At 39.7% G+C, this 24,799-nt stretch overlaps 1 protein-coding gene across 9 annotated transcripts in view; it reads left to right on the forward strand.

Moving 5' to 3' along the window:
- The window catches only part of SOX5 (SRY-box transcription factor 5), a 657,382-nt gene that overhangs the window by 601,844 nt on the left and 30,739 nt on the right, over positions 1-24,799 (forward strand). For all 9 annotated transcript variants that reach the window (XM_075758111.1, XM_075758131.1, XM_075758121.1 and 6 more), the window contains 2 exons: positions 18,050-18,227; positions 23,084-23,256. In XM_075758111.1, coding sequence (XP_075614226.1) covers positions 18,050-18,227; positions 23,084-23,256 — 351 coding nt within the window. The remainder of the gene's footprint in view (positions 1-18,049; positions 18,228-23,083; positions 23,257-24,799) is intronic.

Here is a 24,799-nt window from a genome sequence, read left to right on the forward strand (position 1 = left end):
CGGTGTTTCCTCTTCTTTTTGGAAACATGAGCTAATTGTTCTCCACAGCACTGTGAAGTACTTCAGCTGTAAAGGGGACAGCTGTGTGATAAAGAAGACTGATCATGGCTGTGTACAGGTGATCAAAGGGCGTGACTGCTTATGTTAGATGGGGCCAAATTCTTTTCCCTGAAGAGTAGAGAAGAGGAACCTGTCTAAACCTAAGCCATTGCACATGTTAGGCCTCATATACTAATGGCAATTACTATCCTTTTTATTGGTTGAAGAGCTCAGCAGCTGCTGAATGCCTGTCCAAGCAGCAGGAAATGAAGGCATCCTTATTTTCATTAGAGAGAGTACTGAGGTATTTTAGAGTGAAGAACAAGAGTTCTCATTAAAGTGATATAAGATGCACCATCCCTGCTAGAACGTCAAGGCTATGTTTACAGAAGGTTTATCTCCAAGACTTGCAAGGCTTTTTTATTTTTGAGAGTTTCTGGGCTGGACATAATTCTTTATATGCCATTGATTAAAAAAAAAAACCTTGTAAATTAACCTATTAAGCTTTTCAGCACCAGAATAACAGTTAGCACTAGAAAATTATAAATCAGTAAATTCAAAACATTTTTCAATGCTTGCATTTCCCAGTCCCCTAGTTAGTGCATCAAACAGGTTAGAAATAGCTGTAAGATAATTAAGGAAAAGTTTTTCATATGGATGCAGTGATGTATAGGGAGCTGTAAACTGAGACCTCATCTGCCTTATCTGTGCTATGCTACTTGGTGCTACGCTACTTCTTTAGTATCCCTGTCCATTCTTAATGAAGACCCTGTAGCTAATTATCTCTTTCTCTGGAAGCCTTTTTACTTTGCTGCCCGTGCTTTTAATCCCAAATAGTAAAAGGCAGAGTTGGTGACAGAATCTTTGAAACTATTTTCTTCTTCCTGGCTTTTCTTCCTATACAGACATCCAGGTATATAAACAATGACTTTTAAACCATTTGCTGGAGCACAATGAAGTGATGTGTATTAATGGAACTTCTTAAGATGCTTTTCTAAAATAGAGAATGTGTTGCGAACAATAAAAACAACATTAATAGCAGTATCTAAAAAGCAGCAGCCATAGGGACTTGCGCAGCATTCTGCCTGTCTCCCACCCCTCTCTACTTTCCTACAAATAAATTAGATGCATGGAGGGGCTCCTAGGATGCTTTTTCAGATTAACTCTACTCAGCTCTTACCTGATACCACGTCTCTCTGGTAGGAGCCTGTCTCTCGAGCAGAGTTGCCAGCCAATCAGCCCTTGTCAGGCTCAGTCGGCACTTCTTATAATGAAAAACTCAGAAGAAAACAAAAAGAAAAAGGGGGGGAAAACCCTCTGAAATCTATAATCACAAAACAGAAGTGAGAGACATGAATTAAGCAAGACCGCTGCATTTCAGGGAGAGGTCTTCAGAAATCAGACAGGGAACAACAGAGATGTAAAGCAAAGTGGTAATGGCAAACATGCAGTGTGTACCTACCAGTTCATTACTGTTCCTTGCTGCTAGGGCCTTCCTTACCTGGTATGAATAAATAAAACAACCACTTTCTCCTAAGTGGCAAAGTTGGTGGGGTAGGCAGGAGGTAGTAGTTTCCATTCTTTTCGGTTAAATGATCCACAGCATTGTCTTCATACTGAAGACCAAGATATTACGCCAAGCACTATTACTTTCGGGGGCAGCTACTAAAGCCAGGTTCAGTTACAGGATCCTTCAGTGTTCAGGAGTGCTGGGACCTGACATTCCGTTTCTGTTCTGCACATCTTACTTTGTTACTTAGAAATATCTAAGCATCAACTTCTGCAGAAGCTTTTTGACAGAACTGCCCATCTAGTGTCACTTGGAACAAAGAGCTTTAATGAGAAAGAGCAGCATTTTGCAAGAAGAGACTGGTTTTACCCCAGCCGGCAGCTGAGCACCACACAGCCGCTCGCTCACTCCCCCTCATCAGGATGGGGGAGAGAACTGGAAAAGTTAAAGTGAGAAAACTCATGGGTTGAGATAAAAACAGTTTCATAGGTAAAGCAAAAGCCGCACGCACAAGCAAAGCAAGGAATTCATTCCCCACTTCCCATGGGCAGGCAGGTGTTCAGCCATCTCCAGGAAAGCAGGGCTCTGTCATGCGTAACGGTTACTTGGGAAGACAAGCGCCATCGCTCCGAATGCTGCCGTCCCCCCCTTTCTCTTCTCCCAAGCTCCTTATAAACTGAGCATGACGTCATATAGTATGGAATATCCCTTTGGTCAGTTTGGGTCACCTGTCCTGTCTGTGTCTCCTCCCAACTTCTTGTGCACCCCCAGCCATCCCGCTGGCAGGGCAGTGCAAGAAGCAGAAAAGGCCTTGGCTCTGTGTAAGCCCTGCTCAAAAATAGGTCCATGGAACAAAAACATTTCTATATTATCAATGCTGTTTCCAGCACAAATCCAAAACATAGCCCTGTGCTAGCTACTGTGAAGAAAATGAACCCTCTCAGCTGAAACCAGGACAAGTCCCAAACAAGAAAACAGGGTCACAAAGTCAAGGGGTTTTAATGCTACTAAGATAGCTATTGAGCTGATGTTGCCAGCTGGCTGTGCAGTCCTAAGAATAGCAGTAAAAGGGCTCTAGGAGAGCATGGAATCTGGAGCTGCATAATGAAACAGAGAAAAATCAGTTTTTTCTGGTTGCAGTGGGTTTCGTTCATCATCTTTATGTTTGGGTGGGCTTAATCTGTGGGGAGGGTTGGAAAATATTTAGGAGAGGGTCTTCCTGCTGAGGAAGGGGAATCAACCCTGAGGAGAAATATGTGAAGTTAAGCTTGAGACATAGCGTTCTTCACGGGGGGCTGCTGAGTATCACAGCACTGCAAAGATGAAGGACCAATATTAGCTCTAAGTTAAATATAGATAACAAACCAGCCAGTTATGCCAATATCAGATGAATTTCTAGTTTCCTTCATAATATGAAATCCCTATAAAGTAAAGGTCATCCTTTATTCCAGAGATTTATCTTTTAGACTCCAAGCTGTTAGACCCTCTAAATGAAGGAATGTGTTTATTCCAGGAGCACAGCTTTGTGCAAAATAATAGTACTGTAGCAATGTACCTATTTCATGGATTATGAGACAGCTTGAAATGGAGCAGAGGACTCTTAACTCTACCAGATCCTAGAAGGGAGCCAGGTACTTCAGGAGTTAAATCTTCCCTTTTCCATCTTCAGCTTAAGTGTTTGGTTATTTTGTGGCATGCATTAATAATCAAAAGTAAAGTGCAGAGGCTGCATTGGCAGGGCTGTCTACTGGACAGCAATGTAGCCATCTTGTACCAAATGTAGAACTTCTTTTCAACACCGAAGTTAAATCTCTGAGGTGATCGAATCAAATTCTAATGCTAGCAGTCTAGCAGCTTCCAGAAACTGCTTGCTTTGTCTGCACAAGTGCGGTTTGCTTTCACGTTACATGCTAGATTTGAAATTAGCTCCTCTTGACACATTCAGGCAGAATGCAATTCAAACTAAGCATCAAAGAAATATATTTTACAGTAAGTGTTCCTGTACCTACAGCTGAATGATTATCATTTAACAAGGGAGCTCTACAGTTTTATAATCTGAAACATTTTAATCTGTAATCCCTGGTAGCTGTGGGTAGCTGAAGAGAAGCAACACTTAGCAGCAGAATGGAGAAGAAATCCATTTTATTTTCAAATTCAAAGAGTTTCTTATAGGTTAGTATTAATTCTAGAGTTATATGAAGTGCTTGGCAAATATTTCACTGACATTTCTCAGAACCACACATTTGTTGTACTGAATGCAGTTTCAGTTGTTTAGTGTAAAATGAACTGGTGCAAAACAGGATTTCAGAGAAATTATGTGGAAATCATCACTTTTGACGACTGTACACACATTTTTCAAAGCAGTGTGGCTACATCTTGTGATTTTATAATGGCTGGCTCCCCTAAAGTCCCAGCTCCTGGAGTCATACAGATTGGTATAAATGTGTCTCAAAGACTTGGAAGGCGGCTAACAAAATGAATCTATGAGTTACCATTTTAATCAAGTGGGATTAATTTTCAGTCTCAAATCATAGAAGACTTCATATTGGCAATTCTGCTAAGGCATAAATATTTCTCAGCAGAATTAGACTTTTTACTATAGTATCTCCCAGTAAAAGTGCTTCAGTAGTATCCAGAGAGAACATTCAAGAGCATCCAAAGAGCATCAGAGGCAGGCAAGCTGATGCAACAAACCATTTTGGGTTTTGATGTAATTTGACAGGATTTAATATATTAAACCAGTTTAAAATTTTGATCTTGATCATGTGCCATGATCACTAATGCTGCTAGACTATGAATTCAAATGTGTACTTTTAGTACTAATAAATGAGTTTAGTTTCTGTTTTGTTTCATTTCAGTTGCTACGTTTTTCCCTTCTGCTTTTAAAGGAAATATAAGCTGATGCCATGACTGGTATCTCTGGGGGAAAAAAAAAAAAAAAGAAAAAAGTCTTTGATAGACGATTGCTCAGTATCTTGACATGCGGAGTGCTGGAGAGGAGGCTTTTTCAATTTCCAAATGTTACAGAAAGAATGTAACTTTGAGTATTTCATAAGTTATTAGTGTTTCTTAAACTTTTTTGAGAGGACATGCCAGCACCTGCTAGTAGATTTAAAATAAGGGGCCATTTCAAAGAGCTATGTGTGTATGGAGATGTAGCACATGGGTTCGTACAGGCTTTCAGCTGACATGCCAGGCAGTGACATGTCACGTCATGAATCAGCCACATCGTGTTACGTGATTTCAAGCTAACAGAACACAACAGGAGTTACATAGTGACAAACACAACCCAACATGACATATCCATGGGAAAATTGGCACAAAAAGCTTCGTAAAGTTGAGTTTCAGGGGTACATTTATTTGTCTCCAAAATACTGCAGAGAAAACTATGAAGCAGTGTACTGGAAAAGGGAGTAATGCAGTGACAGAATTACTAAAGCAGCTTTAATTCAGTGTACAGTTAGGAAGAAAACTTATGTGTATAACAATTGTGGAGAGTATTTTTATTGTATTGGGTTCTTATGAATTTCTTTGTTTCCAAAGGTAGCTCTTTCAGGGCTGCAGCCATTCCAGGTCGGTGATTATTTTTATCTTTAGCCATGCTAAGAGCTGTGTGGACTTCAGGTTGTAGCTGTAAGTTAATATATTTTGAATTTAGCTGTTGGTTGCCTCAGTAAATCTTGAGTCCTTCTAGTATAAACTCTGTTGTTTTTTCTGCTTTGCTTGCGGATCAGAATGACCCCCTTTTGCACCTGTTTCCAATATTTTTAGTCTACTCTGAAATTATCTTCTTTCCCTTTCTGGGTACTCCTATCCTAGTTTCTGATGTCCACTGAAAACGGAGTCCACAATTAAAACTCTGGGATGAATTTATTCATCTCTGTTTGCTTATTATTCATCATAAATGTGCGGATAGCTTGTACTTTCAACTTTCTGTATAATTTGGGGCCAGGGAAATTCAACACTTAGATTTGGCTAGAAAATGCATGTCAAGTAGCATTTTGTTCATGGTATCAGAAGTTAAAATGATGTCACATTACTGTTTGGCCACTACATTTCATGTCTGAACTTACAGTTTTTAATTTCACAGCCTTAGAAATACCAATTTCTCTATAGAAAATGGGTCTTCCTAGTGAACTGCAGCTCACAGGCAGAATGATGTGGTGGTGCAATACCTGGGAGATTCACTATTTTACCAAACAACTAAAGTTCATTGAGGCTGGTGAGTGAGGAAGACAACAGCCGCATCATTTTGGCCAGCCTAAGTGAGAAAATAGCACAGATACTCAGAGGCCTGTAGAGCAGAACAAACTGAATAGATCTTTTCTCTTCTGCCTTCATTTTAAAATGAGCAAGATGCTCCCAGAGCGTCAGGAGTGGTGAAGTCTAGTTTCATTTGTGAAGTCTCACAGTATTTGGACTCTGGCTGGAGGTGCAGAATACCTGTCTCTAGGGGATCCCCTGGTGCCTCTTAAAGTGTGGGTAAACATTGGAGTCTTCTCTGGAGAGGAAAGGCTTAGAGCATCCCCCTACTCTACCCTACTGTCCATCTACACAAATCATGTGGAACCTTTGAGGACTTCATCAAACCTTCATCAACGATTGGCCAGTGTGCTCAAAATGTGTATAGAGATGAAAACTGCCAAACGTGCATACATGTACACAGACCTCACATGCCCAACTCACACACATGTACACACAGAGACTAATTATGAGGCTAAAAATCATTTCACATTTGGGCAACTCTCACGGGTTTTAATGGCATGACATCTTAAATTTCAAATGGATACAATATGTCTTGCTACTGCTTTTCTTCACCCCCAAATGATTGCAGTTCAGTGATGGGTGGAAGGATTCCCGTGATAGTATCATTTGGGACTCACTTTGTAAATTCCTCTGGGCTCAAACGGAGGAAAATAATGCTATATAAATACATGTTATTACTGGTGAAGTGATAAAATTATCTTATGCTTACCAAGTATCCTAGTGTCTTGTCTTGATCGTAATTAAATGGTGACATACACGTTGAGTCAGTGCTCTAGGATTTGTGCCCAGAATAAGTCACAAAAACATAGCAGCTTGAATATGGGAGAAAGAGATGGAGGGCTTTTTTTTCCCTCCCTTTTTTTCTTCTGGGTAAGATATAAAAACTCCCCAGAGCTGGCCCTGTTCAGAAATAGCGAATCAGCCTCTTGGAATTTTTTTTAAGATGTCAGCTTCCCTCTTGTGTACTTCTGTGAAGACAAAGAATGTCTTAACGTCTGTATTGAAGTCATCATTAAAATAAAAGGAGATCTGTAGACATCAGCTATAAATCATCAAGAAATAGCTTGTGGGTAACCTTTGACACAATTGAACCTACTTGAAATGAGCTAGGGCTGGATTCATTGCCTTTAGTGAAGCCAGTAGGTGGACCAAAGGTCTCCTCTCTCTCTCCCCCTCTCTCTTTCCATCTCTTACAGTGTTAGCTTCTGGGAGGTGAATGTGTTCTGGCTGAGTGATGGAAATGCATTTGGATGTGTTCTTAAATAGACATTTGTTTTACGTCTGAAAAGAATAGGCCAATCTTAACAGTGTGATGCTGGGGCTATTTGAAAGGTATTTTTAAAGGCAGTTGTCTTCTTTCAGCTTTACAAAAACTATTTTAACCAATTGTTTAGGCTTGAGGAACAGCATGGAATATCTATTGTGTATGGATGCATGCATGTTCTCCAGAATTAACAGGAAAATGGTAGATAAAAATCTGCCTAATTTTACATAATAGATTTTTGGCATTCTTGTGATCTGACTTCAAATTCATGCTGAGTTTCTACAGTATAACAGAAATACTAGTTTGCAGTTGTTAATTTTAATTTCTAAGATGCTAGGTTTCAAAAGGAGCTGAAAGTGTTCAGCATCTCATGGGGACAAACTATGAGTCTTACTAATGAATCCAGCAATTAGTGGTTCATTGTGCCTGCCAGCAATTTGGCCCCGATACCGGTCCTGATGGTGATTTCATTTTTGCTGGTGTGAATCAGGAATAGGTTCTGAAGTCTATTCACCAAGGGGGGCTGAATACTTCTTCAACACTGTTCTGCTTGTAATCTGCATTCAGTACTGACAGCAGCAAATGAAAAAAAGGAACTACAATATATTTCGATTTTAATTATGATTATTATGGTTGATTAATATGTTCATTAGGATAATTATATAATATCAATAGTACTTATTAAACTTAAAGGGTTGTAAATGGAGGTGTCCCCATGCAGTTAGATAAACGTATATATGATGTATGCCCACTTTGCATAGAAGAAACCCTTTTCATAGATTGAAGTTTGTATTTTCTCCAATTTTGTAAGTAGAGAATTGAAACAAAAGAGGTGGCCCTTTACTTTCTGTAGCCATTTGCACTTGTGCAAAATACTAAAATCACATTTGGTAATATTTTATCATAACTTCAGAAAGATGTCAATGACCGTGTGCAGAAGAAGGTTAGATAATGAGTCACTCATTCGAGTTCACAGAGAAAGTTTGTTGGAAGGTCAGGAACTGAACCCGAGTTTCTTTGGCATGACTCAAGGAATCAGCAATAAATAAAGGCATGACTGTGGCATGGGAAAAGGAACGGCCCTTCCCAACAGGTATACTCTCAAGTAGTTAACCCCACGTATGTAATTATGAGTGGGGTATAAACATTAAACAATTTATTTTTGCTGTGTGTGCAGTAATTGATGACGGAGCATGTGTTTGCTTTGAACGTTCCCTACAGTACATTAAAATCCCTCCAGATTCTGGAGCTGCTGATTAGATTTCATCTTCTCGCTAAAAGGAGGTGAAATGAAAAAATATCCAGAAAGACAGAGTTGTAAAAGCATTTTGATTTTAGTGATCTGGGATGTTGTTAATAGCACACAAGCATTAAAGACGGATGAGTTTTGTGTTGATAGCTTCCCTTTGAAAAGCTATTAGTTGGAAAAACAAATTGTCAAGCAAGTCCTATCTACAGTTGCAAAACATATTTTGACGTTTTTCTTACAGTTGTATGTATCTATAAATAAGAACAGTGCATGTTATCTTTGCACTACTTATTTGTAGTGCTGCATACGTTGCTGCCTCACTTTGTGAAAAATCTACCTAGACTACATAGAGACACCCAAAGTCAGAGAAAGCACAGGTGGTTTTTGAAAAGGAATTTCTTAGCCCACTGCCAGTTGTCCAAGTTGTTTGAAATCTCTTTTCTTTCAAGCTGTTTTGACTTGTTTCTTCTAAAGTTTTCAACAGCTGGGGTTTGTTTTGTTTTGTTTTGTCTTTTTTCCCCCCTGAATCTTAGAATTCGTGCAGCATCTTTGCTTCTCCTGCCTGACCACAGCAGGAGGAGGGGTCTGTTGCTAATTTGTTTTTGATACGGTACGCTTTGGTCTGTATTCTTTTTGAAATTAATTCCTTTTGCAGGTGTGAGGTTAGAGGTGGTGGTGTGCTCCCAGCGAAGGTGTCATCCACCACAGAGAGGAGGTGGGAGGCTTTGATCAGTGTGGCTTCTGTTTTCTTGTTGTTCATTTAAAATGTACCAGTTTGTAATGCTGTTTGGCTTTGCAGGTCCTTGTTTTATTTCCTTCCAAGTCCTTCCCCGTCCTTTCAGGTTTTGTTGTTTTCATTGCTGTTCATTCTGCTTAACATTTACTGGGGATTATCCGTTGGAAGGTGGTGACTCCAAGTTCAATTTAGGCAGCAAACAAAATCCAGTCTAATGTCTATTTCCATTTTTTAGACAGCCTTGTTATGGGTGGGAGAGTGTGTTAAGGACACGACACCACATGTTTAGACTTCTAGGGTTTATTGGGACAGAATTATGTAGCAAGCATTTTAAAAAATTATCTAACCAAGACCCAAGCTACAAGGCATCATGCTTTGGGGCATGAGCCACTCCATTTTATACCCAGCACAAGTTCAGGAATACATACTACTAATCAAACTGTTTGACAACTGTCTACTTTTTCTTGCAACTTCTTTTGAAGCAGTTGGACATATTGGGAGGCTCAGCACAGTATCAAAAAAACCCCAAAACATTGGTCTGAGTAAGAGGAGCAATTGCTCTGCTCTTCCTTATGATTCAGCTGTTTACTCACTGTGTGAGAGTAAGCAAATCAATTAGCCACTTTGTGTCTTATACTTCCCATTGGTAAAATAAGGCAAAAGCTGTCAGAGTAATTATGAGCTGTAATGAATTAATATACTTGGGGTACGCTGGAGAGGTGATTTTCTTTCCCTCTTGCACTTTACTACTTGCCATGTAGTTCAGTGGGGGCAGTTTGGAAGAAGAATTCTTTCCCTTACTGTCCCCCATAATTTTGTGATCCTCTCTAATGATTTTTAGCTCTCGTAAAGAGATTTGCATGGTTAAAAGCAAGAAAAATCAGTTGTCTTACCCTGAAGATTTGTGGTATCTGCGTCAATCCCTGCTGACCTGTGCCTAAGTCACTCTTCCTGCTTAGCAGCTGACTTGAGCCTTCTTAGAGAAGCGCTTCATTAATAGCATTATACCAAATGAATAGGTACAGCAGTGGTGTGAGAAATACAGCTGAACAATAATTATTAGAAGCAAAAAGCTAACAACAGGACCCAAGTTTGGCATGAAGTATGGACCAGCAGAATCCCAAGTGGCCAGTCTCTCTGCACTGGCTCATGTTGTATCTTTACTCAACATAGACCCTTCTGATTTCAGGCCAAACCTGGCAGCATTTGCTCAGAACAAGCTTTGCTGAAGGGGTTTTTTTTTGTAAACGAGGCTACTGGGTTAAATTTTCACTCACTCAGAGATGTAGACTGAGAAGGAGCTTTTTCATTATGAGGTGCAAGCAAATGCTAAAAGCTCTTTGTTCCTGCAATTTTGCTTCATGCTGTACTGAAAATCCACATACTGGGTCCTAAGCAGTGTGGTGAGCAACTCTCACTTCTGCTTATTTCAGTCTAACAGAAGAGCAAATGCCCAAATGGCAGAATAACGGCAATAGGAGTAAGTAGTTTACTTTTGTACGGATGAAAATGAATGTTTGAAGTTTGGATCTGAGTTGGGATAAGCATCCATAAGTCGTCAGGTTTCCCGAGAGGTTGATGTGACTGAAAACTCATGATCAAGCAAAAATAGCCTAGAAAGCTCATACCAGCCGCTTTTGTCAAACACATCGTGCTGTTTGTCTCTGGAGATTATCAGGAGACTTCACAAGGGTGGTGGGTGTTTTGGCAGTCCAAAGCCAGCCAGAAACTGCAAGTATGGTTTGGAGGATGCTTCTCTGAGGATTTTAGAAACTAAATGAATGAATTTTGAGTAAACACATACCAGTCTGCTCATTTTGCTAAGCTGCATGCCCTGGTGTGTTCTGTTGGCCAAACAGCCTACCCTGAGCTCCGCGAGACCCCAAAGGGCTAGGTCCCAGTGCAGCACTTGTCTTTCCTGAAGACTTGGGTTTAGGGTTGGGTTTAGGGTTAAGTGTGCCAAGTTCTAACCAGTTGCTAAACAAAATTAAGGCCTTTGCCCCAGGTCATCGTCATCGTTAGATGTAGACTTTGAGGAGCAGTTACATAGGTCTGTCCACAGACACTGCTTTTAGGCTGCCCTGCAGGTGAAACAGCTCACACTCTTCCATGTCTGAGCTAGCTGGAGGACTAAAATGATCCTAGAATTGATTGGTATTTGGTCCTCCGTTATTTCAGCATCTGTGTTCTGTGGCTTGTAGAACAGAGCGATACTGCAGAGTAAGCACCATGCATCAGATAAAAAGGTTGTAGGGAGAAAGGGAAAGCATCCAGTTCCTAGGGCCTTCCATGTTTATAGACAGGTCATTTTGCATGCCTCTTTTTTGTTCCTCCTATATCTGTTTGTGAATCCTGTGTACAATTTTGGGAAACAACAGTGCTAAATACAAAGGGAAAACCGCCCAGCAGCTCTCTTATTTTACTGTGACAATATGTGGACTAGACAAAAATCAAAGCTTGGGGTTTCCAGGGCAGCAAATTAGTCTTTGTAACTGCAGACTTCTTTCCTGGCAGCTAGGCTCCTGTAAAGAAAAATGAAAGGGGAAGATGTTAGGGATCTTTCTGAGAGGACAAAGTCCCCAGAGCATATCCTCACCGAGAGTCCCTAGCGTTGTAAAAGGACTGGAAAAAAATCCTGTCTGTCCCTGGTGCTACAAAACAGATTAAGTTGGTGTGTTCCTGCAACCACTTTTCCCCATGAACAGGAATGGAGACCGTGTAGGAATACTCCCAGTGTATAAATCAGCATTTGGGAGTAATTTAGTCCTTGAGTAGTTCCCTAAAAGAAGCAGATGAGAGAACAAAAAGAGTATTTGTCACAAATATAAGGCAGCTCAGTCCTCCCCTTTGTTTTTGGAGTCCCGTGAATAAGAGTATTTGGGCATTATCAAGTAAAGACTGCAGTGCTGACTTTGGTTGAGTAACATGCGCTGAGTCCAGAAAGTGTCTACCTTCTGAGAGTAATGCATTCAGGAAAAGATGCTCAGCAAAGCAACACCATAAAAAATCTGCTCTAGTAGAGATAGAAATCCAGGCTGAGATGTCTCTGCAGCTATCACAGAAGGATAAGTCTGTGCACTTCACAGGATCAGAAATAAAGAACAGTTCTTAATATTTGCCCTCTGTCTTGTCTTTGGTGCCTTTTCCTTTCTGACAAGAGTCTAGTTGTACCTTGTGCTTTTGGTGCTGAAACTCATGGGCAGGAGTAGGAGAAAGTGACTTCTCTGAACGTGAAGAATAATTTTATTGTGTTTATTATCGTATCATAACCAAGATGCCTGTTTATATATAGTCTCCATCTATTTTTCTGTGTAGTTAAAGACATTTCCACCTTTGCAGGAAGGGACACATTATTCTTAATCAAAGCTTCAGAATGTGGCAGGAGGAGGTACAGCTGCAGATGAGCATTATCTAATTCGCCCATCCTGTCATGTGAACATCCCTGCTTAATTTAATACAATTATTTCATCAGTGAGGATAATATCAGCAGCATGATTCATTTATACAACATGTTTCACAACTGCCTTTACCTCTCGGCTTCTTGTTATCACTACTGATAATTTCACCGTGAGTGGCTTCAGAGGAAGGGTAGAGGATGCGAATGAAGCTGCCAGTATCTCTGTGTGAGTGTGTGGACAACTGTAGTTTCGAGGGACAGTGATGGCGAAGGATTTTCTTTGCATAGATGCTGTTGCACCTCGGTTTCTGATATATATTGGTTAGGCATTTCTGGGTGAGCACAAGACTGAATGGCTAAGCCACTGACTGGCTGCATTGTTCAGTGGGCAACAATAGCATCATTGTCTTCTGCCCCAGACATGCCAGTAAGTGCTCCATATTTTGCATTTCTCTTGAAATGAAGATCTCCGTGAAACAGAAACAGGGTGGGGGAATGAGGCTTTGTTTCTGGTGAGGTGGCAGAGGCATTCTTTCAGAAACCCCCTCTCCGGCTTCTTATTTCTAACTCATTTGGCTGTAATTTGTACTGTCAAGGTCATTTAAATAGGCAGCAAGATGTGGCGAATGTGTTCCCAGAGGTCATGAAAAGCCTCTTTAGTAGAGCATGCTAGGCTGTGCTTATGCCAGGTCGTTTAAGCGCATTTGTATTGCCAGTCAGATGATGCACAGAGTAGTTCATGAGTTTGTAATAAACCGTGCAACCTGGACCTTCAGTGTGTGCCACAGTGGGATACAGCACTTGGATTTAAATGACAGGACAATAATTCAGTAACTCTACTCTAATAGTATACTAATCTTTAAAATATGTGAAAAGAAGTGAGATTATTAAATTTAAATGAATTGTCTGGGTTCTTCCCCATGACCACCCTTTTTTTCCTTTCTCTGAGACTCGTTCATTCATCTGGGCTATCAGTCTTTTATTCAGCGCTTGGTGTTGAAATAGTGCCATTTTTAATAAACGGTTTAGAGAGATTCTCAAAATCAGATTTTATTCCCTTCTTTTTCCATATCCATTCTCCATAGAGATAAATTAACCGGTTATTTTAGGAGGAAGTAAGTAAATAGAGACAGCATGATTGAAAGATTTAGGAAAGACACCATTTCAGCCAAGTGTTTGCAACATGGGTGACACCGACTCAGAATTCTGGGCTCTATCTGAAACTCTGCTACTATGTTACTGTATGACTGTAACCAAATGCTTTCTTTTTCTCTCTCTTGCATTTTTTCTTCCCGTATTAACAAGGACTTTATGTTTACCTAGCATTTTACCTTTTCAAAGGACTGTACAAACCTTATAAAAGCAGCGTGATGCACACTCAACTTACCAGCAATATTTCTGCTTCAATGTTGCTTGTCAGGAACTTGTATTTGCAGATTTCCAAAGTCTGATGCTTAAGTATGAAATCTCAAAGTTACACAGATCCAGCTTGAGTGAAGCTACAAAATACAGCTCTTGAATATTTTGTTTACCCTTCAAATTCTGGTGTAGGCAAAGGGTTCCTGCTTCTTCCCTTGTACATCTAGAGATCAGCTGGGGAAAAAATCTAGAGCAAGTCAACGATTTAAAGTTCCCCAAGCTCCAAAGTTTTGGTTAATGACAGACTTCCAATCCAGGGAAGTAAACCACCAGCTCTCCCTAAAATAGCAACTCTTCTGACACTGCTGTGGTACAGGGGATGGGAATCTCTTTACCAACGCTTTGCTCTTGCTGTGGGTACTTCATTTTATTAGCCCTCCATCGTGTGTTTTCGCTTATGCTTTATTCTCTACATTTATTTTTTTTGTGTGTGTTTTGTTTTGTTAGACAAATGCGCTACTTTAAAGGAAACATTTCATAAACTTTAATCAAGATTATATGTTACTTTCATCACATCTGTGTTTATATTATTACAAGCCTTTTGGGTCTTAACGTCCTCTGGTCTAAGCATTAATCGTTTTGGCTGATATATAAATAAATGTTCGACTTTGTTTAACTCTTTAAAAATACTGGCTTGGAAAAAAAACCCTTATCAGTGGCATCTTAGAATAACTGCATGTCAAAAAAAGGCAAGGCCCAATCAATACTGAACTTTCTCTAATAAAAATAAGTACAGGGAGTAGTTCTAGATTCTGTGATCCCACTGTATAAAATCGCATCTCCTGGCTGTTGAAAGATACCAGCTACCTGGAGTGAACATGCTACATCTATTTTTTTCTTCTTACTACTCTTATTTGCCCTAGCTGTCACGTTGCACTTACACACAGCCTTGATATAACTGAGAGTGAAGCCTGCTAATCTATAACGTGGGCAAATGTTAGCTAGGAGATTTCATAGTTAAAAATAAAGGTAGGCCAACACCTAATTCTTCTCGTGGTTATGCAGGCACAAATCAATAATGAAGACAGTACAGCTCATGATTTAAACTGGAAGAGCAGAGAATTTTGAATTTATGTCTACAGATAGGAAAAAGAGTAAAATGGCTTGCTGAGTGTAGGAGTGAAGATCCTAACAGTCATCTTCACACTTAGCACAATTGTATATTATTAAGTGTCTCCCTGATATTTTTTAGACTCCCATGGAATAAATCAGTGTAGTTCCACTGTGGTAAAGGAAATGACTTAAATTATTATCAGCTCATGATCCAACATAGGATTTCTAAACCCTCTGACTGAATTTTTAATGTATTTGACTTCCAGCGAGGATTTGAGAATGCTCTCTGAAATAACACAAGTAAAAATGTTATGAAGACCAAACAGTGAAGTAATATAATTTTGTAAATACATATAATAGCTGAAAATTGTTTACTTATCCTCCTTTATGAGAACCAAGCTTCTGTGACCTCCGATTAATTTACCATTAGCCTGAACACACAATGAAAGTGAATGAAGGGGCAATTTGGAATGACATTTATCAGCTCTGGAACTGTCGACTTCTATTATTTCCACAAGGCCTTATACTTCTTGGCTCCAGAGAAGGCTGTGCTGACTTGAATGAAGAAGAGCATTCTTACTTCCAAGAATAGTTACAGCACAGACAGCTTCATTGCTGGACGCCTGCGATGGAAAAAAAAAAACCACCAACAAACCACCTCCCCCATTTCCAAATTGCATTAAATGAGAGCAAACCCACTGTTCTATAGTAGACTTGCACAGGATCTTGCCTTCACACCAGGCTAAAAAAAGGGAACAGAAGAACTGAGGAAAGGAAGAAGGAGCAAGAGAAGGGAAGGAAATAAACTTTAGAGGGACAGGATAGCCGAGGGATTGAGTCGAAAGGATGAGACTGAAAAAAGCCCTTCAGCACGAGGGTGCGGGTTGGAGTCCAAGCTGAGTTTGCAGCGAGTGAGCACCCTTCCCACCAGGGACTGGTTGCTGCTCCGTATGGACTGAAGTGCTGCTCACACTCAGATTTCCAGTGGCCAGAGAACACGCTGCAGCTTTCATTACCGTATCTGAAACTAATCAGCCCCTTTTGTTGAGACTTACAACAGAGGTCAAGAATTGAATATACATGGAAACTAACCCCTCTTGGATTGAACTGAAACAAGTCTGTGGGCCCCTTTGCTTTGCTTCTGATGCTGCCTTCTAAATGATGACTTTGCTCTTCAGGGATCCTTGTCTGACATAGCGTCGTTGTGTTTGGTCGGTTTGTTGGCTAGTTTGTACTTACACACTTATGCAACTATCTCAGTAGTGATTTTACAACATTATAGTTACATTGCTGTGGGATTATTTTTTATTATTATTTAATTGAAATTGGTGGAACAGCAGAGCAAGTTCCCTTCCATTTGGCTAGTAGGTTAATCTATTTTATTCTCATACAGATGGATTTGTATTTCTGTAAAGTAACGAATACCTTCTTAAAGCATCAAATGTGGGTTGAACTGGGTGACATTTTTAACCCTGAGGCTTAAGTCTCCTAGAAGATCAGCAGAACTCTGCCTTCTAGGTGCCTAAGTCACTTCTGAGAATACAGAATACAGGCTCCTACGGCAATTTCATGCATTGATTTTTTCCCCTTTATTTTATGCACAAGTTGCATCTAGGATGGCTTGAATACCACTTTAAGGATGACAACTTTGTCCATGATGTCCCTGATATGTTGGTCTGCTAAGCTTTAATTTATTTTTAACTACGACTATTACAAAAGTATAGAAATAATCAAATATAACAAAAGTGCTTTGTTCAGAGCTTGCTTCTTTAAAGTAGTGGAAAAGTTCTATGACAGTGCTTTGCAGAATTGTCCTGTGTTTGGAGACGTACATCTACATCATACTTCCACAAGCGATAGGCAACTATAAAATTCCTTCTTTACTGCAGCACACCACCCTCTGTGGAAAAGAATCGCTATTATATGATAGTAGTTACAGATGCCTTAGTGGTAACGGTAAAACACTCAAACATTATGAGTCTAATTCCAGTCAGCTTTGCATTGCTCTAAGTCAGGAATAATTCTATAAAACTGAAGGTACTTACAACTTAGGGAGATCAGAATCAGCTGCTTCAATGCCTGCAGCCAAAACCCAATGGTGTGATGTAACAGTTCCTGTAGCTAAAGGATGGCTAAGCTAGTATGTGATGGTTGGATCTAATACCATATCCATTAGTTCTGGTTATTTAAAAGTCCATTAAAATCACTTCTAAAATATCCCCCTTGTTGAAAAGCTTTTTCTCCCTTCCCTGTTTTTTTTTATTTTTCCCCTTACTGTATTTTATTTTGGTCAAACAAAAATACATGACTTAGAATTTTCATGTGTTTTATAGCACTGTCTGTTACTCTGTGTAATCAAGCCAGGTTTAGGAATAATTCCAGTTACCCTGCAAAAAATGTCACCCGATTTTTCTGTTTTCACGTAATAATAATTACTAAAATCTTGACGTTCAGCTCTGCAGAAGATGAAAAAATCTAAGGGCTTATGCAGAATTATCCAGGTTATTGTTTTGAGTTTTGTGGAATGAAAGGGCAGGTTCTTCCTGCTATCTTGTTGTGGTGGGAGAGAAGTATTTATTTCCTATGATATTTTTGTGCTTGGAATTCTAAGCCTGGGAAGTTCAGAGGAAAGCACAAATACTAAAAAAAAAAACCAACAAAAAACCCCAACTGAAAACCCATTCACTTGCATACGTTTGCCCCATTTGAGTGGCGACGATTGAATTTTAAGTGAAAATGCTCTTCAGTTTTTAATTCATCCATCCATATCGAGTTTAAAATAAAATAAGAGTAAAATATAACTGTAAAAATGCTCTTCATTTCCATCATAGAAGCATATATCTTGTTGATGGGAGTAATTTCTTTAGAGACGATTCTTACATACAAAGTGCAAATGGAGAATGTTCTCTGATCATGTCATGCTAATTTTCCAGTTTATCAGTCATCTCAGTTCCACACTGAAATGACAAGATGGTATCACGTTTGATCTTAATATATACCATACAACCTTTCTGGTTTAGAAGTTCATATGAGCTGAAAACAACTGTCTTTGCTTGGACGGTGTTGTGCCAACAGCAGTTTTTTAATAACATTCTTTTCTCTTCTGCTCATCGTAGGATGAAGTGGCCCAGCCTCTGAACCTTTCAGCCAAACCCAAGACATCTGATGGCAAGTCTCCCACATCACCCACCTCCCCTCACATGCCAGCTCTGAGAATAAATAGTGGGGCCAGTTCACTAAAATCCTCCGTGCCAGCAACATTAGCTAGTCCTTCGGCCAGAGCTAACACAATAGGTAAGCTCTGTGTTTAATTTATTCCTCCTTATATGATTAATAGATGTTACTGGAGAGTGGGCATTTATCAGACAGTGCCAGACAGTGGGTCTATGAGCTGTCAGGGGTTGACCGTAGTACTACATTTGTTGATGTCAGTAAAGAAACTCCCACAGACTTACCATTTAGGGAGGAGTATCTTAACTTTTACAGACTCGGGAAACAAAGACCTGTGTTATTTCAGAGACTGCTTTATCAATAAAAGTTAATAAATGCTGTTAGTTTAATGGCATACATTAAAGACAGCGACCCGTCTAATGGTGAGCCTTAAAGACCCATGATATTGTACTGTGTCATCGAAAAGTGATGGATAAACTTTAAAAAAATTCCCTTTAAGTGAAAAGTCTACATAGGCAAATACATCTTTGCAAAATTCCAAGTTTAATTCTTAGTCCGCTAAAAAGCTGCATGGAGCATTATTCTACCTAATAAGGAAAACGGTCACCAGGTTCATTCAAAAAACCGTTTGATGTTGTATCTTGCAAAAAAATCTTGACTGGCTGTTTTTAACACTGTTCCAGAAAATAGCTTTAATTCTTCCTCTTGCCAAAACTACCTATTTGCCTAAAGACCATCTAAATAATAACGGTCCTGGTGGTGATTTTACAAGTCTGATGTGTTAAAGGGAACACTCTTTGGGTGTATAAACAAAATGTGTACGTGGCCCATTCATCATCATTGTTACTGAAACATTTTATTCCATGAAGTGATCAAAAATAACCTGAATTAAGATTTCAGCATGTAAATCAAGTTCTGTTTAGGGAATTAAGTGAGGTAGATAGTTGTACCTTTGCTACTGTGTGTCTTACTGCTCCTAAAGCATCTCCTGCTGGCTGCTTTCAGGGATGGCACAAAACCCAAAAGAAGCCATAGGTCAAACCTATCAGAAGCTGTTTCTGTGGTATCTGATACTACATACCACTATGTAGTAATATCTTTTTGTATCTCTATGGGCCTCTCCCAAGCTCTCTGTAGTCCATATTTTACCTACAGAGACACCAGGAAGACCCATACTTATGTCCAGATCTAGCTCCCACTGTATTACTCTCCCACTGTGCTTACACGATTATTGCTAATGTTGATGAGAGTTACATATATCGGACAAATAATATGCTTCTATGCCTTTTAGAAATGAAAATAACTTTATTTGGTATGACATGTTACAATTATATAAATATTTTGTAAATACCACATTGTTAATTGCTAATGCATGTGTTATTAACCCTACACTGTTTAACTGTGGTAGGTAATAATGTATTTTATCTTTAATTTGCTTGCCCTACTGCTCTCCATGTACAATGCACCAAGTTTCAATATTTTCACATGAAATTTTCCTTAATATAGTGAGCATCACATTTAGATGTGGAGTTAAGCATCTGACCTGCATCTCAGTGACAGGACATCTCTTGTTCTCTCCTCTCCAATCTTCTTTTCCTACACACCTGATATTTTTCATAGGTTTGAGGGCCCTGCAATTTACTTCTTTTAACAAAATGCAGATTTTGAAATGCTGTACCTGTAATGAGTGATAATGTAATTGGATAAAAGCTGTGAGGATGAATGGAGCTTTAAAGGTCACTCTTGTAAGAAGAATTAATGTGTTATACCATTAATAAACCATGGAAAACTGTGGAGCAAAAGATAACATACTTAAGTTATTGTTAATGACATAGAGTTCACTGCTGTATATCTCTCAGCTACAAATATAGAAAGTGACTTTTTGAGGTTGCTGAGCAGTATCACTGTGCGTGCTGTATATATAAGATAAGCAGTCTTTAACTGGTGCAGGAGTTGGACAGACATAGCCTACTTCTAACAAAGGTTTATCCTTTAATGGAGAAGAACGAAAGGCTTGTGAACGCTCTACGGAGTCTTTTCCTGCTCACTGCTAGGTCATATCCAACCAAAGTTACAGCAAGCAAAACTCATTACCACGTTGAAATAATTTGGTGATCTTAAAAAAGTAAGCATGAAATTTCAAGTCACCCTCCAGTAGGAGCTACACCACAAAAACATTTGGTAGCGTTTTTAGCTAAGGTCCCTAAAAATGATAAACCGGATTACTTTTTTATCTTTAGAGATGAATCCCTCTGCAAAAAGTCACTGGGAAACATGCAGTCATTTACCAGACAGTTACTTCCACCATTTGAATGATGGGAGCTGTCGATGCGAGGCCCAAGTTGTCCATCCTAGGCGTGCACACCCCACCTTGCTGGGGTGAGGCTGAGCTGTCACTTTTCGCTGCCACTAACTTCAGATTAAAACCGTTCTCTGAAAGCAGTTCTTCAGGCTGCTCGGCGCCCATGGCACGGAGAGATGCTCGTGTATTGTTCAGTTGTCTTCGGAGGACATAAACTTACAGCCTCCTGTGATTAAGAGTGTAGCTGCATTCGGGCATACAGCTACGTAGTCCTTTTCTAGAGCTATCCTTATAGCGTATAAATTATGCCACAGACTGAGCAGTCACAAATGTCGTGGCTTCATGTATGACTTTAAATCCAAGCATTTCTTTTTGGGAACAGGCATATGTCCGTGTACTAAAAACAGAAACAACTTCTCTCTGCCCTTTGCCATTATCTTCAACATCTCTTTGCTAGTTTGGCAATCCTTGTAACTAAGTGCATTTTATGTAATGCAGTTCCCCTCTCTGTCAATAATTCACCACCTACCCTAAACAACAATAATTTACATTCAACTCACTTCTATATTAATCATTTCCCTGCACACCAGCATCTTGGCAGCTACTGAAAAACATAAGGAGTGCTTGCTTTTATTCACTGTCATGTGCCAAACTGTCTCAAAGATAGCAGTATTCAGGAAAAGCCAAATAGTCTGGAGAAGGGCATGAATTCCAGTTCCTAGGCAAATTCGGCTCTATTACAGATTGAAAGTATTATACCTAGCCTAATCAAGAGCACAACCAGCAGTAATACTGCTGTCTGTTTGTTTGTTTGTTTGCTTCCTTTTTAATTTATTCTGACTACATGCAAGCTTGATCAGTAACAGATGCAAAGTGGGGAAGAAACCCAGCAAGTTGATAAAATGGAGGTGAAAAAAAAAATCAGCTGGTAGCATAGTGCTGGTGCAGGTTATATCCTTCCTTATGCTGGGAAAGCTGGAATTACTGGAGTTCGATTGGCTGGGAATTACTGAACTGGGTCATTTGATAAAAGCAACATGGATCGAGTTATTTCGTACAAAACTTTCAGGGTTCCTGGGTATTTAGCCAAAAGCTAACTGTTACTACAATTAACAACAGTCAAACTGCACAGAAACTTTTCTTAGTTTTTGCGCACCAAGGAAGAGAGGTATACCAGTCCCATTCTGTCTGCAGTCTGAAAAAAACAACAATAAAACCCCAAACGAAACTAAAATCCTGATAGCAACGCAGCACTGAACTAATCTGACATCAGCTTCTTCCCCTGAAATGTTTTAAGCAGCAAGACAATGTCCTATGTTTTTTGGCAATCAGCGGATCAGATAGAAGAGTCTAGCAATACAACAAGGATGTGTAATCTGACATGATTAGACAAGGCTCTTTAGGAACAGAACATTCATAATTGAGACAAAGAAAGAGTATTAATAACACTTTCCTAACACGGCAGTTAGCCATTTTATATTTCCTTTCTTTAATCTTAGTGTTTTTCAACAAATCATGGGATTTAATAGCGTGTTTTGGCAGATTAGAGGATTTATGGCCCAGATGTTTTTTGTTCTAAAAATGGATTAGGGTGTAAAGTTTGCTGGAATCCATGGAACATGTTGAGGCAAGCCGGTCATTTTGTGTGTGATTAGTGCCTGCCTTCTGTCTCACAGTCCCTCCATCTGTCACAATTCACCAATGGATCTGGTTAGATTTAGCCTCATGTCACAAACAGAAGTCCCTTTTCTGGGCAATTTCATATTACAGATTCATTTTATGCCGTTTTTATGCCCTAGTTAAAAGACAGAAAGAAGTGTGTGCGTGCGTGCGCGTGTGGGGATGTGGAGAGGGGGAGGGAGATTGATAGATATTAGCCTCTCCTTTAATGTTTGAAAAATAGACTGGGGCTTGGAGTCTCCCATCAGTATTCTATCCTACAAATCACATGCAGATCATAATAAGTATAATCTACAGTACGCTAAAAGAAAAAAATGACAAAGTGTCACATTTAAAATTAAATAGTATTAGCTGTGCCGGTGATGCTTGTAACATTTTAAAAGGAAATAATTCAGTGACTACTAAGGCTAAGCCCTAGGCTGTGAATTTGCAGCAAAACAGTGGACATTTGACCTACTATTAGCAGCATGAATAGGAGTGGGAATGTAGGTCCATGTAGCTGTGGTTTCTTATACATTTCTGAATGACAGGTGGTGGTGGGGAGCATTCAGTGGATGAGGTTTCTCTTCCCAGCCATTATGCATTTCATATCTATAGCAAACCACCGCCACCTGTGGTTTATTTTAATGTATTCACAAGTTTTAAGAAGGGGAAGAATGAAATGGTCTATTTTTAAGAGTTTGGGATTGCTGGCATGATCAAAGCTTCCCCTAACTCTTATCCGGTTACATCCTGCTGCATACAAACCACAGGGCTAACCTCTGCAGCGTCAGGGAAATATTGAGACTAATGGGATCACATATCAGGCCGATGATTTTGGCGCTGAGGTTTCTCATGCTTTCTATCCAGGTGGCTCTATCGTAACAATAAGAGAATTACACAGTACGGATTGGTTTCTGGGCATTACCTTTTAACGCTCGTTAATAATAATTAATAACCGTTGGTGCATTTCATCAATGCAAGCTAAAGTGTTTTCTTGTAACTTTCTTTTTTTAAGACATCCTTTCTTCTATCACGTCGTCAGGTTATTTAAATGACCACGATGCTGTTACCAAGGCGATCCAGGAGGCCCGACAGATGAAGGAGCAACTTCGGAGGGAACAACAGGTGCTGGATGGGAAGGTGGCCGTTGTGAATAGCCTGGGTCTCAATAACTGCAGGACAGAAAAGGTGAGTTTCTGAGGCTCCCTTTGCGAAGCGTGAGAGATTGCATTTGGCTTTCCCTGCAGATACATAGGTTCTTCCTTTTCTCTTTTTTTTCCCTCCTTTTCCTTGCTCTATTTTCTTCTTCCCCATTTTTAAACATAATAGTTGCTTCTTTCAAAAAAAGTTACAAGTAAAATGAAAACCACAACCAAAAGATGGCATGAGAGAGAGACCTGGAGACCCTTGGGGGGAGAGAGGGGAAGAGGCAGAGATAGTTAAAGCCCTCACGAGAACTTTGGAGGCCACTAATTCCAAGTTCCAGCCTGTCAACGTGTATTATGAGGAGGTGATCTTTGAAATCTCAGGGTCTAAGTGGAAATCTTGCTTTATGGAAATGCTTACATGTGTTTGTGAGATGAGCTGGATTTGAAAATATTCAAGCTTCTTTAGGAACGTAAGCTTTGCTGATACTCAGGCTCAGCTTCTGGGTATTTAGCCTTGTGAGGTTGTCATATATGATATTTTGTGACCATTGCAATGTAGCACTGTCATGTCACGTTAGATGACTTAATAAAATTGAAAAAATGGAGAATTGACAACACAAACTGCACCAGATATTTGCAGTGAAACTTAGAGGCAGCAGAATGTATGGGCCTTACCACCTTCTGCTTTTGAACTGGCCTGTGAAGCTGTGCTATAACAAAATATTGACAAAGTGAATATTCTCTAGTAAAATTTGTATGTGCTGTAACCATTGCGTATGTCAAAGAGGTCGTGATTTGCTGCTTTTCTCTGGAAATACCTGATGTCTTTCCATGCGCTGCCCTGGCTTTCGGAGGATAAATAGACCTGCCAGTCTTTGCTGCCACATTTACAGCGAGCTGTCCTTGCAATACTGCCACCTAAGATCTACATCCAAACTCTTGCATGCATCTCAACATCATATGCTTAGCCAGACTTTTTCCTCAATTCCTCTCTTCCCCTGCAATATTTTCTGAGGTGATACAGAAATCGTCATGCAGCACAACAAAGATGACCGTTGTTGCATTTGGTGTGAACTGAATTTTATTGAAACTGCTTTTAGTGGCTTTTCACTGTGAGGCCTTGTGTGAATCACTGAGATAGGCAGATAAATAGAATGAATAAAAATGATCAGCTATTGAGCAGAAACTTGAAAGTCAGTCATCCTAGGAAGCTTGTGAGTCAAACAATATTGTCCAGAATGAGCAGATTGCTAATTTGGATAGCTTTCCATTTTCCCTGTTTTTAGATGGAGTTTGATCAATAAGCTGTGAGAAGCCAGCAGTCTGGGTAATGAATGTTAAATGTACATGTGAGTCTCTCACTACTGTACTTTTTTCATCAGCCTATCCTGGGTGTAAGTGTTGTAGAAATTACTCCAATTTCATGCACTTTCTTGAGAGGAAGGGGAAGGAAAAAAGAGGTCGGTGTAATAGGTATCTGGCAGTACATACAATCTCTCTTAGAAGAATAAGAGCACCGGTATGGGGAGAGAGAAAAGAAAGAGAGGGATGGAGCCTGTTTACGGCATTTCATATAGAAGAGT

This window comes from Balearica regulorum, chromosome 1, assembly GCF_011004875.1.
Source record: "Balearica regulorum gibbericeps isolate bBalReg1 chromosome 1, bBalReg1.pri, whole genome shotgun sequence".
Lineage (NCBI taxonomy): Eukaryota > Metazoa > Chordata > Aves > Gruiformes > Gruidae > Balearica > Balearica regulorum.